Raw genomic sequence first — 12,764 nt, forward strand, 5'->3', positions numbered from 1 at the left:
CCCGGTCCAGCTCAGCCCCCAACACAACCAGCCCCGGTGCGGGTCGGGCCTGCAGGCACCCGGAGAGCCCCGCCCAGTTCGGGGGCCCCAAAGATCCCTCGGCCCCTCCCTCCCTCCCCGCTCGGCGGCAGCTGTCGGGCCCCGGGCAGGGCTGATCGCGCCGCTGGAGCCGCCGCTCGCTCGGGCGTCCCCCGGGGCCAGGCGCGGAGCGGTGGCGCCGCCGGGTTGCCAAGGCGCTCCTGGCCGTGCGTCAAGCCGAGCGCAGCTGCTCCAGCCCCGCCGTGCGCCAAAGCCAGGAAGGACGGGCGAGCGGGCAGGAGCCAGGGAGGAACGGAGCCGCCGGGGCCTCCTCCGCCAAGGGCGCCCGCTCTGCACCGAGGTGACCGGTCCGGGAGGGTCCAGATAGGAGAGCCCCTTTGCAGCCCCGCAGGCTTAGCCCTGCCAACGCGCCCCTGCAAAGCAACAGGAGCTGGAGCCGTTTGGAGTTGGGGGGGGTTGGGCGCCGCGTATGGGGTAGGGGGAGTCCAGCAGTGGCCGATTGGACGGCCAGGAGGGAGAGCGGAGGCCTGATTGGCTGGAGGCCGGATCCTTCTGGGTGATCTGTTCTCGCTGAACTGGAAGGGGAGGGGGTCGCGGGTCGGCGTGCCACGCCCCCCGCCCAGCTCAAAACTCCCCTAAATTTAAAAAAAATGCCCGAGCCCCCCCACCCTTTTGCATCTCTCCTTTTGGCAAAGCTGCAGACATGGAGAATCGGTGTGTGTGTGTGTGGGGGGGCTTTCTTGCCGGGCCGTGGGGGCGGGGAGTGGGCTCTAACTCGGGAAAGCTCCGCGGGATTCAATGCTGGATAGCCTTAAAGGGCCGCTAGTTTCGGTTGCAGACCCAACCCCAAACAAAAACCCAAAAAAGGCGTTCGCCTCGGATTAGGACGAACCAAAGAATACGAACGTGTATTAACCAAGTTGGGTCTTTCGACGTGGGTCCTAATAATGGACCTGAACTTTTCCGATCAGGGCTCCCCTTAGTGACTGCTTGGGGTAGCACAGTCGAGGAGGGACCTGGATCCTGACGCACCGCAGGGGGACGGTTCGGTGGTTGCCAACAGGCCTGGAGAAAAATGCCCTGGCCCTTTAATAGAGGCTTCGTGCCTGGAAATGGGCAGGGAAAGCTTTTGACAGCCTGGAGGTAAATCACACACCCCTGATAAATAACAACCTGCTAAATCTCTGTTCAAAGGACAGGACATTTTTCCCCCACCAGGCAGTTGGCCACCCAGCTCAGAGGGCATTTAATTGCCTTCAGGAGGTATTTAAATGCCTTTTGAGTTCCCTTCCCCAGGGCAGGAAGGCTTAGAAGGGCACCTTCAGTACATCTCCAGCAAATCCCCCTTTTTGCAAGCCCAGTACCATCTAGGTCATGGTCAAAAATAAGGTTTCTGGCATGGCTATTTGTGGGGCAGGGGTTTTAATTAAGGGGGCAAGGCCCCAAGATGCCCTACCGTCACTACGGGCCTGGTAAGGGTCCAGTAGCACCTTAAAGACTCACAAAATTTGTAGCAGGGGATGAACTTTTGTTGAGTCACTGCTTATTTCTTCAGATATATGAGCAGTGACTCACGAACGTTCATCCCCTACAAACTATTTCTTTTTGGTCTTCAAGGTGCTGCTGGACTCTTGATCTTTTCTGCTGCTGCAGACAGACTAACGCGGCCACCTGTTCTTGAATTTTCCCTGTGTTTTATAAATCTTCACTGGTGGGGGAGAGGAGGGCAGGACGGCTCCAGCCAAGGTGTTCTGAACCTGTGCTGTCCAGACCTGCCTGCCTTGGCCATTTATTTATGTATTATTTTAATATATTCTTTTATTTTAGAAAGCAAAATATGCTATAGAGGGGATACAAAAGGAAAAGAGGGATTGTATTACAAATTATATATATCGAGATTATTATACATTGCAGGGTATATAAAACAAAAAAAAAGTACATTTTTCTCCCCCAACATCCCCTCCATTGTAGTTTTAAAGACATTTTCGGTAGGATACAGAAGAAGAGAAGAGGAAGAGATTGGATTTATACCCTGCCCTTCACTACCCAGAGGAGTCTGAGAGCGGCTTACAAACTCCTTTCCCTTCCCCTCCCCACAACAGACACCTTCCATTTTGCAACTATATGATTAATTTCATTGTTATTGTGTATTCTATGTTATATGTTTCATCATTTCTGCATACTGGCTATAACATTTAATATTCCAAAGCTTAAAGGAGCATCTATTATATATCTCACATAAAAGATAGAAAATAACAGACATTTTTGTTCAAAATCCACTTCTTCTTACATTTATATTCAAAACTTGTTCGCCATTTATTTATTTAAAATGTTTATTAGTAGCCTTTCTCCCTTGTGGAACTCAAGGCTGCTTACAGTATAAAAGCAAATATATGTTGTCGAAGGCTTTCATGGCCGGAGTTCATTAGCTGTGGTAGATTATCCGGGTTGTGCGGCCGTGGTCTTGGCATTGTAGGACCTGACGTTTCGCCAGCAGCTGTGACCGGCATCCTCAGAGGTATAACACAGAAAGATGGAGTACTCTCTGACTGATTTCACACAAGAGTTGCGCCGCGGTGGCGCCTCCCTTTGCCCCGCTTCTGTCAGTTTCCCACTCGAAGCCGCGCGGCCACATTTTGGCCCGCATCTTCGCCCGATTTTCCCCGCGGTTTCGTGATCCTGTTTTTTGAGGATCACGAAACCGCGGGGAAAATACGGTGAAGCCGTGGGTCAAAATGCGGCCGTGCGGCTTCGAGTGGGAAACTGACCGATAGAAGCGGGGCAAAGGGAGGCACGACCGACCGCAGCACAGCTCTTGTGTGAAATCGGTCTCAGCCTCATCTCCCTCCCAGGTGTGTTGTGAGAATAAAAGAGAAAAGGCAGAACCACACCCACCAAATCCAATCTCTTCTCTTCTTCTTCTTCAAAATGCGGCCGCGCGGCTTTGAGGGGGAAATTGACCAACAGAAGTGGGGCAAAGGGAGGCGCGACCGCGGCCCAGCTCTTGTGTGAAATTGGTCTCGGTGTCAAGGTGAGAAGAAAATGGTAAATGAGAAGAAAGGTGAGAAGAAAATGGTAAATATAAAATAGGCAGTAAAAGCAGTGATAATTAAACAACAATTATAAAAATATAATAATGCAGATGTAATTAAAGCTGCCTTCAGCTGCCTCCTGAGAGCCAGTTTGGTGTAGTGGTTAAGTGCATGGACTCTAGTCTGGGAGAACCGGGTTTGATTCCCTACTCCTCCACTTGCACCTGGCTGGAAGACCTTGGGCAAGCCATAGTTCTGATAAGAGCTGTTCTTGAAAAAAGCAGTTTCTGTCAGAGCTCTCTCAGCCCCACCTCCCTCACAGGGTGTCTGTTGTGGGGAGGGGGAGGGAGAGGAGTTTGTAAGCCGCTCTGAGACACCTTTGGGTGGTGAAGGGCGTGGGGTAGAAATCCCATCTCTTCCTCTCTCTCTCTTCTTCTTCTTCAAAAGTGAGGGGGGGCAGGCGCACCTCCCTGGGGAGGTTGTTCCATAACTGTGGGGCTGCCACGACCATCTCTTGTGTACTCACCAGATGAGCTTCTCTGGTTGATGGGACAGTCAGGAGGGCCTCTCCCTGCAATCTTAGTTCCTGGGCAGAAACGTCTGAGAGAAAACGGTCCTTTAGATACCCGGGTCCCAAGGCATGTAGGTCCATTGCGGGGGTTGTCTAGTCTGCCCTTGCTGACCGTTGTGCTGCTTTGTTCCAGATGCAGACGGACACTGGTGACATTCTGCAGAACCTCACTGGGAGGAACATTTCGGATTACCTGGTGAAAACATACAGCAGAGTTATTCGCAAAGGGTGAGCCATGTCCCCTGGTCGTTCGAGGCAGGTCGGCCGCCATCAGGATTGCGGAGTTTTGCAAACAAATCGATTTAAAGCGCACATCAATCTGTTTAAAAATTGCCCCCTTCCACCCCAGTCATAGGGAAGTGGAGTTTTAACATATTTCTGTTTTAAAGAGCCAGTTTGGTGTAGTGGTTAAGTGCGTGGACTCTAATCTGGAAGAACCGGAGTGGGGATTAAAATGTGATGGACTGTGCTCCCCCCCTCCCCATTTCATGTTTTGCTGGCACAAATGCTCATTTGTATGCCTCTTCAAGTGCCAGTTTGGTGTAGGGGTTAGGAGCGCAGACTCTAATCTGGAGGGAACCGGATTTGATTCCCCACTCCTCCACATAGAGCTGCTGGTGTGACCTTGTGTCAGTCACAAGTTCTCTCAGAGCTGTTCTCTCAGGAGCAGTTTCTGTCAGAGCTCTCTCAGCCCCACCTACCTCATAGGGTGTCTGTTGTGGGGAGGGGAAGGGAAAGGAGTTTGTAAGCTGCTCTGAGACACCTTTGGGTAGTGAAGGGCGCGGGGTATAAATCCAATCTCCTCCTCCTCCTAAAGTTGAGTATTTAAAAACAAAACACCCCCTGGTTGTAGATACTATCTGAGGAGAGACATTCTGTCCTGTGTGAGAAACATAGAAGCAGTGCCTCTTGCAGACCAGGCGGTAATCCTGCTTTGGGACTGTACCCCCTCAGTCTGCATGCAGGACTTGCCATAATTCGTTCTAAACAGCCAAACAAAATGCCCTGGCCAGGGAAAAGGAGTTCTAGACTGATGTTCTCATCAGCATATCTAGGGGGATGGAAGAGCAGTACATTTTGAGAGCCCCTCCCCCCCATGTTTGTGCTTTACCTGTTACTGGTACAGTCCAGAAACTGGGTCGCCACCTCCGTACCATTTTATGGGGCTTTAGAAAAGGCATTTCTCCTTCTCTTGCAGAAGAGGGGAGACCTCTCTTGGGCATCCTGTAGAAGCAAAAAACAAGGAACAAAATAAATTTTACAACATTTTGGCAACTTAATTAAACGATTAAAACTTCTATGGTTAATGGCTAGGGTTTCACAAACAGCTGGTGACCTGAATGCTACGTAACAAAAACGATTAAACCATGACAGACTTACAGTTTCCCTTTGGGCATCTTATGACCCGGGAGTATCAAATTCAAATTCAAATACCTTTTATTGGCATAGAATATTAAAACATTTCCCAATAATACAATCCAAGAGAAATTATAAAATAGATAGTCGTGGCTATGTCAGGCCTAACTCAAGTTGTCACAAGTTAGATTTGACCATACAAAAGATGCCTGAATCATAAAATAAACTGGCATTCCAAACTTTTAAACTTAAGTTTTTAAACTTATAAATTAAGAATCATTAATATGATCAGGGTTACTCTTCCGTTTTATAAAACAATGGAGAAACTTAGCGGTCAGTTCATTGTATTCTTCCCATTTGAAGGATCATTTTCCTGGAAGACTTTGATAAAGTTTGTGGACTTTTATAAAGGATGAAATAAAAATTGTACTAAGATGGTAAGTCAACTTGATTCGTGGAAATTGCTGTAGTCAATATGTGCGGTATACCTTGCACTGTTCACTTTACATCCCAAAATTTATAAATAATACAGAATGAATTTATGAGACTGGATGATTAGTAAGTTTGTCACGGTTTAATCTTTTTTGTTACGTGATTCTCTCTCTCTGTTTGTACAGCAGCCTGAATGATGACATTGTTGATAGATGATTCTTCTGTATGGGTGTGCCATGAACTTGCACGGATTCATGCACTGCTGTTCTGGATACGCTTCAAGGTGCTGGTTATGACCTTTAAAGCCCTAAATGGTCTGGGGCCTGTCTACCTGAGGGACCGCCTTTCCCCGTACGTTCCCCCAAGGGCACTGAGATCCGAGTCGCAAAATCGCTTGGGTCCCCCTGGCCCTAGGGACGCTAAGTTAACATCGACAATAACTAGGGCGTTTTCCCTAGCTGCACCAGTACTATGGAATCAGCTCCCATATGAAATTCGAGCTCTGCGGGATCTTCAACAATTCCGTAGAGCGGTAAAGACCGAGCTGTTCCGGCAAGCGTTCTAATAGCTCAGACCACACTGACTGTTCTAGCACTTTATAACAGATGGCCGCCACGTCTTAATTTTAATTTTTAATAAGCTGTACTTGGATACTTTATTGATTGTATTGTTTTTGTCTTGATATCGTATTAATTGTTTTTAAACTATTGTAAACCGCCCTGAGCCGCCTAGGTGGGTGGGCGGGGTAAAAGTCTAATAAATAAATAAATACCTACATACATACATACATACCACTTGTCTCGTTGTGCATGCTTCATTTTGACACCCTCCGTAACAATTCTTGCCTTTCTTTCTGTCTCTTAAAAACCTTTTAGGTTAAAAACCAAGAAATGGGTTAATGAACAGCGGTAAGATACTTTTTTGTTCGTTTCTAAAATGAATATTTTTCTAGACGAGTGAACTGGGATGTTTGGCCTGTTTGTGTTCTGGTTCTCATCGGTAACTGCTTTTGGTTTGTGCAAGGATCATAGGAGGTCTGTCTCTTGTTTGTCACGGTTTAATCTTTTTTGTTACGTGATTCTCTCTCTCTGTTTGTACAGCAGCCTGAATGATGACATTGTTGATAGATGATTCTTCTGTGTGGGTGTGCCATGAACTTGCGCGGATTCATGCACTACCACTTGTCTCGTTGTGCATGCTGCATTTTGACACCCTCCGTAACAATTCTTGCCTTTCTTTCTGTCTCTTTAAAACCTTTTAGGTTAAAAACCAAGAAATGGGTTAACGAACAGCGGTAAGATACCTTTTTGTTCGTTTCTAAAATGAATATTTTTCTAGACGAGTGAACTGGGATGTTTGGCCTGTTTGTGTTCTGGTTCTCATCGGTAACTGCTTTTGGTTTGTGCAAGGATCATAGGAGGTCTGTCTCTTGACTTTGTTTTGGGGGGCATCTGTGGAGAAAACAACAGACTAGGTGTGTCTGTTTTTCTGGGGGACCCAGAACATTTTTCTTCCTCTCTCCCAACACTAGAACTTGAGGGCATCCACTGAAGCTGATGGGCAGTAGGTTCAGGACGAACAAAAGGAAAGACTACTTTAAGCAGAGAGTGATTAAAATGTGGAATTCGCTGCCGGAGGATGTCGTGACGGCCACAGGAATAACCAGCTTGAAAAGGGGATTAGATAGATTCATGGAGGATCCATCTATCAGTGGCTACTAGGCATGATGACTGAGGGGAACTGACAGATTGAGAGGCACTCATCCTCTGAATCCCAGAGCCAGGAGGCAACATCAAGGGAAGCCTCAGCCTCTATGCCCTGTTCTTGGCCGTCCAGAGGAACTGGTTGGCCACTGTATGAGTCAGAATGCTGGATTAGAGGGACTCTTGGTCCGACCCAGCAGAGCTTCTCTTATGTTCTTATGACCCAGCATCCCTTGTAATACCCTCCCTCTGGGAATTAGCCTGAAACTAGAGAAAAGAAGTACGGAAAAGAGTACAGAAGTCTGTACTGCCAAATTTCTTCGCCTAACTTCATTCATATGCTGCATCGGCTCATCGGCATGGTGGATCAAAACAGAAGGGTTGTGTAGTGGTGAGAGTTAAAATCCCACTCCCTCTGCAGTGTTGCTCACTGGGTGACCTTGGGCGTCTCCGTCTTCAGCCTAAACCACCTCACAAGGCTGTTGTAAGGATAAAAGCGAGCCATTGTGGGGTGGTGGTAAGAATGTCAGCCTGGGATCCAGGAGAGCCAGGTTCGAATCCCCCACTCTGCCGTGGAAGCTTGCTGGGTGGCCTTGGGCCAGTCACACTCTCTTCAGTCTCACCCTACCTCGCAGGGTTGTTGTTGTGAGGATAAAATGGAGAAGGGGGGAATCATGGAAGGCACTTGTGTCCCTGTTGAGGAGGAAGGCGGGGTATAAATGATGTAAATAAATAGAACGTAGGAGGAGAGAAACGTGTCTGCTATCCTGAGCACCTTAAAGGGAGCGGGGATTAAAATGTGATGGACTGTGCTCCCCCCTCTCCCCATTTCATGTTTTGCTGGCACAAATGCTCATTTGAATGCCTCTTCAAGTGCCAGTTTGGTGTAGGGGTTAGGAGCGCAGACTCTAATCTGGGGGAACCAGGTTTGATTCCCCACTCCTCCACGTGCAGCTGCCGGTGTGACCTTGGGTCAGTCACAAGTTCTCTCAGAGCTGTTCTTTCAAGAGCTCTCTCAGCCCCTCAGTCAGAGCTCTCTCAGCCCCACCTGCCTCACAGGGTGTCTGTTCTGGGGAGGGGAAGGGAAAGGAGATTGTAAACTGCTCTGAGACTCCTTTGGGTAGTGAAGGGCAGAGTATAAATCCAATCTCCTCCTCTCCTCCTCTGGTTCTCTCACGGGCGGTTCTTGAGAGAGAGCTCTCTCAGCCCCACCTGCCTCACAGGGTGTCTGTTGTGGGGAGGGGAAGGGAAAGGAGATTGTAAACTGCTCTGAGACTCCTTCAGGTAGTGAAGGGCAGAATATAAATCCAATCTCCTCCTCTCCTCCTCCTCTGGTGGACCAATGAACTCTGCAGTTCACTGAGCCAAACACACGTGAAATGCCAGATCAAATATCCGAATAAAATACGAGCTGAAATATTGGTGGGGTTTTTTGGGGGGGGTGGGGGGTGGTTCAAAAAGATGTAAAAATAACATCTGAAGAGAGGAAGACCGAAGAAATAGAATACCTGTGCGTAGAGAATCAGAGAAATGACAGAACAGAATCAGTGCATTTGTCTGTGTACGGATCCCTTTCAAAGTTCCCTCTAATTTCCCCACACACACACTGTTCGTGGGGCAGTTCACACCTGGTATTTTGTGGCCACTGTGTGACAGAGTGTTGGACTAGATGGGCCCCTGGCCTGATCCAACATTGGCCTCTCTTATGTTCTTACGTTAACTGCTGTAAGCTTAAAATGGCCAATGGGCAGTGTAAGATCTTGCACGGCTTCATATGGCTGCTGAGCGGGGCTGCCTCTGTTCATGAGCAGCCACTCATGCCCACAGCTTAGCGGGAACACTGTGTAAAAGCCATGCGATGGAGAAAAGTGCTACCTCTGAACTAGTCCTTGACTTGCCGTTCTGACAACTTCCCCACCCTGAGTGAAAACACGTGAATGCTCACAAAGCTGCCTTCTACTGAATCAGACCCTTGGTCCATTGAGGTCAGTATTGTCTACTCAAACTGGCAGCAGCTCTCCAGGGTTTCAGGCAGAGATCTTTCCCATCATCTTTTGGACCTTTTTTTTGGTGTATTATTTATATTTTTCATATGTGCGTGTGCGCGTGTGAGTGTGTATGCACCTGGAAGTTATGGTGAGCTCTGGTGACCGACCAGGGCTTTTTTTCCCTGGGGGAACGCACTGGAACAGAGTTCCGGAACCTCTTCGACAAAATTCTTTTTAAAATGTTTAAAACTTCAGAACTCCAACACCTCTTTTTCCAATCCCCCCCCCCATGATTGACTGTGTGCACCTAGAAGTCGTGTTGACCTCTGGTGACTGACCCCAACTGGGGTCTTGGAGGGATATTCAACTGGGGTCTTGGAGGGATATTCAGAGAGGTGGCTGAAGAAAGCCTGCCCCTGCCTCCCGACTGCTGGTATTCCAAGGAGGTCTCCCTTCCAAGTACTTGCCAGAGTCGACCCTGCTTAGCTTCCGAGATCTGACCAGATTGGGCTTGCCTTGGGCGATCAAGGTCAGGGTATGACTGCCTGAAACTTTTAACTGGAGATGCTGGTGACTGAACCTAGGACCTTCTGCATGCCGAGCAGATGCTCCACCACTGAGCTAGGGCCCCTGCCCGAGTGGCTTCTCCTTCTCAGAGGTGGCTGGACTTGTATGAAGGCGAAGGGAGCAGGCCAGCCTCCTAATGACTCAAATCCATTCCTTCCTCTGTTCCCACAAGGTACGGCGGATTCTCTCTGGGTGCCCGTACCATGCAGGCTCTGCCAACCACCCAGGAGGTGAATGCCACTGTGAAGATGATCCGTGGCTTCCTCAGCATCACTAAGGTAAGGACTGGTTTGGGACTGGCTGGGTGGGGTGGGGGGGCTAGAGCGAGGATCTTCACATGGGGGCTGCATATCCACTGGAATTTCTGTCGGGACCAGAAAAGTAAAGGTTCCCTTGCTCGAAAGCCAGTCGAGTCCGACTCTAGGGTTGCGGTACTCATCTCCGTTTCAAAGCCGAAGAGCCAGCACTGTCCGAAGACGTTTCCGTGGTCATGTGGCCGGCATGACTAAACACCAAGGCGCACGGAACGCTGTTACCGTCCCACCGAAGTGGTACCTATTTATCTACTTGCAATTTCTTGCTTTCGAACTGCTAGGTTGGCAGGAGCTGGAACTAGAGACGGGAGCTCACTCCGTCATGCGGCACACTCGGGTCTCGAACTGCTGAACTACCGACCTTCCAAAGCCTGCAGTTCAGCGTCTTAACCACTTGAGCCACCACAGCTCCTTCGCATATGTAATGGGATAAAAATCCAATATCCCTGTTGAGTCCTGGGGAGGTTTTTGTTCCAAGTGTTGTAATAACTTGTTATTCAACAATTTTCCATTCTGTTTCCGAAGTTCCTTTGTAATAAAACAGCTGCTTTGAGTTCATCCACTGAATGTCCTGGAAGGTTAAAGTGTTCTCCTACAGGTTTCTCAGTCTTGTGCTTCTTGATGTCAGATCTGTGTCCATTTATTCTCTGGTGCAGGGTTTGTCCTGTTTGTCCTACGTAGAGAACCGAAGGGCACTGTCTGGCCGAGTTCTTCACCTCTCCATGATTTGTTGATTCTCCCTTGCCATAGACAGCTAGAATATTTGTGAACGTTCCTTGATGCTATAACAGCTTGTCCACTACTGAGGTGAATGCAGTGGAAAGAAAGGGCTACCAGTTCTTTGCCTTAAGTTCCTTCCATGTTTCCTTACCTCTTTCTCTAGACTTTTAAAATCAGGCACTATGAAGAAAGGTTAAGATGCTTGGGGCTCTTTAGCTTGGAGAAACGACAGCTGAGGGGTGACATGATAGAGGTTTACAAGATTATGCATGGGATAAAGCAGGTCGAGAAAGAAGTACTTTTCTCCCTTTCTCACAATACAAGGACTCGTGGGCACCAGTGTTCCCTCTAAGCTGAGTTAGTGTGAGCTAGCTCGCAGTTTTTTAGCCTCCGGCTCACACATTTTTGTCCCAGCTCAGGAAGGACGGCTCCGGAGCAAACTAATTCATGCAGTAGCCAAATTGCTTGCTCACAGCCTGAATGCCAGTAGCTCACAAAGTAGACTTTTTGCTCACAAGACTCCACAGCTTAGAGGGAACATTGGTGGGCACTCAATGAAATTGCTGAGCAGTCGGGTTAGAACAGATAAAAAGAAGTCCTTCTTCACCCAAAGAGTGATGAACGTATGAAATTCACTGCCACAGGAGGTGGCGGCGGCTACAAGCATGGACGGCTTCAAGAGGGAATTAGATAAGCATATGGAGCAGAGGTCCATCAGTGGCTGTTAGCCACAAGGCATAAATAGGAACTCTCAGTCTGGGGCAAGGGATGCTCCGTATTCTTGGTGCTTGGGGTGGGGAGACAAACAGTGGAAGGGCTTCTGGAGTTCTGGCCCCACTGCTGGACCTCCTGTTGCCACCTGATATTTTTGGCCACTGTGTGACCCAGAGCGTTGGACTGGATGGGCCATTGGCCTAATCCAGTATTGGCTTCTCTTATGTTCTTAAGTTCTTATGACGCTCAGGCTTCTAGTCCCTCACCCAGTTTTTTCCTAATATATTTTTTTTAACCCTTAGGGAAGTTCCCTGGACAGGCTCTTGGGCAACCTTAGTAGCTTCGTTGATGGACTGGAGTCACCTGAGAATGTCAAGGTTTGTTCTTATTTTAAGTTATTAAGAAAGGGGTTGGAAATGAGACAGGCCAGTAGTGTCATACCCTTAACTAGATCTCTGGTGTGGCTATCTGGAAGACGGGGACAAAATTCGAGTCTGGTAGCACTTATTTATGTATTTATTTTTCAGATTTTTATTCCGCCCTCCCCAAAGGCGGGCAGATTGCAACAAGCAGAGTCAAGGACTCCTTACAATAAAATTACATGACATTAAAATACTTAGAACAGTAAAATTCAGAGGTAGCCGCAAATTACGTAAAAATAAAAAGACTGTTATAATAATAGTAATAATAATAATATACTTTATTGTCATTGTACATAGTACAACAAAATTAAAGATGCAATCATTTCGGTGATCTACAACAATATTCATATACACTCACACACCATTCACAACTGTCCCATAACTCCCTTATGGTTCACATAGCAACTTAAAACCACCAATGTCACCCAGATTCCAATTTCATACTGCATTTAAGGCAATAATAGCTGTCGAGCAAAAACTATTTTTTAATCTATTTGCCCTTGCTTTAATTGTCCTATATCTTCTGCCCGAAGTCTGCAGTTCAAACAGGGAATGTTCAGGATGTGACAAGTCCTGCAAGATGTTCTTTGCTTTTTTCAAACATCGAGAACTATACAATTCCTCCAGGAATGGGAGAGGGCAGCCAATGATCTCCTGGGCTGTAATAAGGTCATATAGGTGGAATCAGAGCTGTTCAGGAGATTGGGAACTAAAGCAGGGAGGCCAACTAAGATGGACGCCCGCCACCCAGAGGTCATTTCGGGGGGGAACGCAGTTCCCCCAGGTGAGGTGCAGGGGGCAGGGCACACGACAAAGCCCCGCCCCCTGCTTCCGGCCGCCCTGCTTCCAGCTCTCATTCAGCCAGGAGGAGGCAGGAGAAGAGGGAGGGTAAGTTGCTTCCTCCCC

The 12,764-nt window shown here is 48.2% G+C and overlaps 1 protein-coding gene across 1 annotated transcript in view; it reads left to right on the top strand.

Moving 5' to 3' along the window:
* Window positions 1-12,764, top strand: part of LOC107121240 (ATP-binding cassette sub-family A member 1-like) — a gene marked incomplete at its 5' end in the record, with an annotated part of 112,876 nt that overhangs the window by 57,799 nt on the left and 42,313 nt on the right. Inside the window, 4 exons of the mRNA XM_015424127.1 lie at window positions 3,776-3,870; window positions 6,306-6,338; window positions 9,861-9,966; window positions 11,739-11,813. Coding sequence (XP_015279613.1) covers window positions 3,776-3,870; window positions 6,306-6,338; window positions 9,861-9,966; window positions 11,739-11,813 — 309 coding nt within the window. The remainder of the gene's footprint in view (window positions 1-3,775; window positions 3,871-6,305; window positions 6,339-9,860; window positions 9,967-11,738; window positions 11,814-12,764) is intronic.

Source organism: Gekko japonicus, unplaced genomic scaffold, assembly GCF_001447785.1.
Source record: "Gekko japonicus isolate JY-2015 unplaced genomic scaffold, Gekko_japonicus_V1.1 scaffold2477, whole genome shotgun sequence".
In the NCBI taxonomy this organism is placed as follows: Eukaryota; Metazoa; Chordata; class Lepidosauria; order Squamata; family Gekkonidae; genus Gekko; species Gekko japonicus.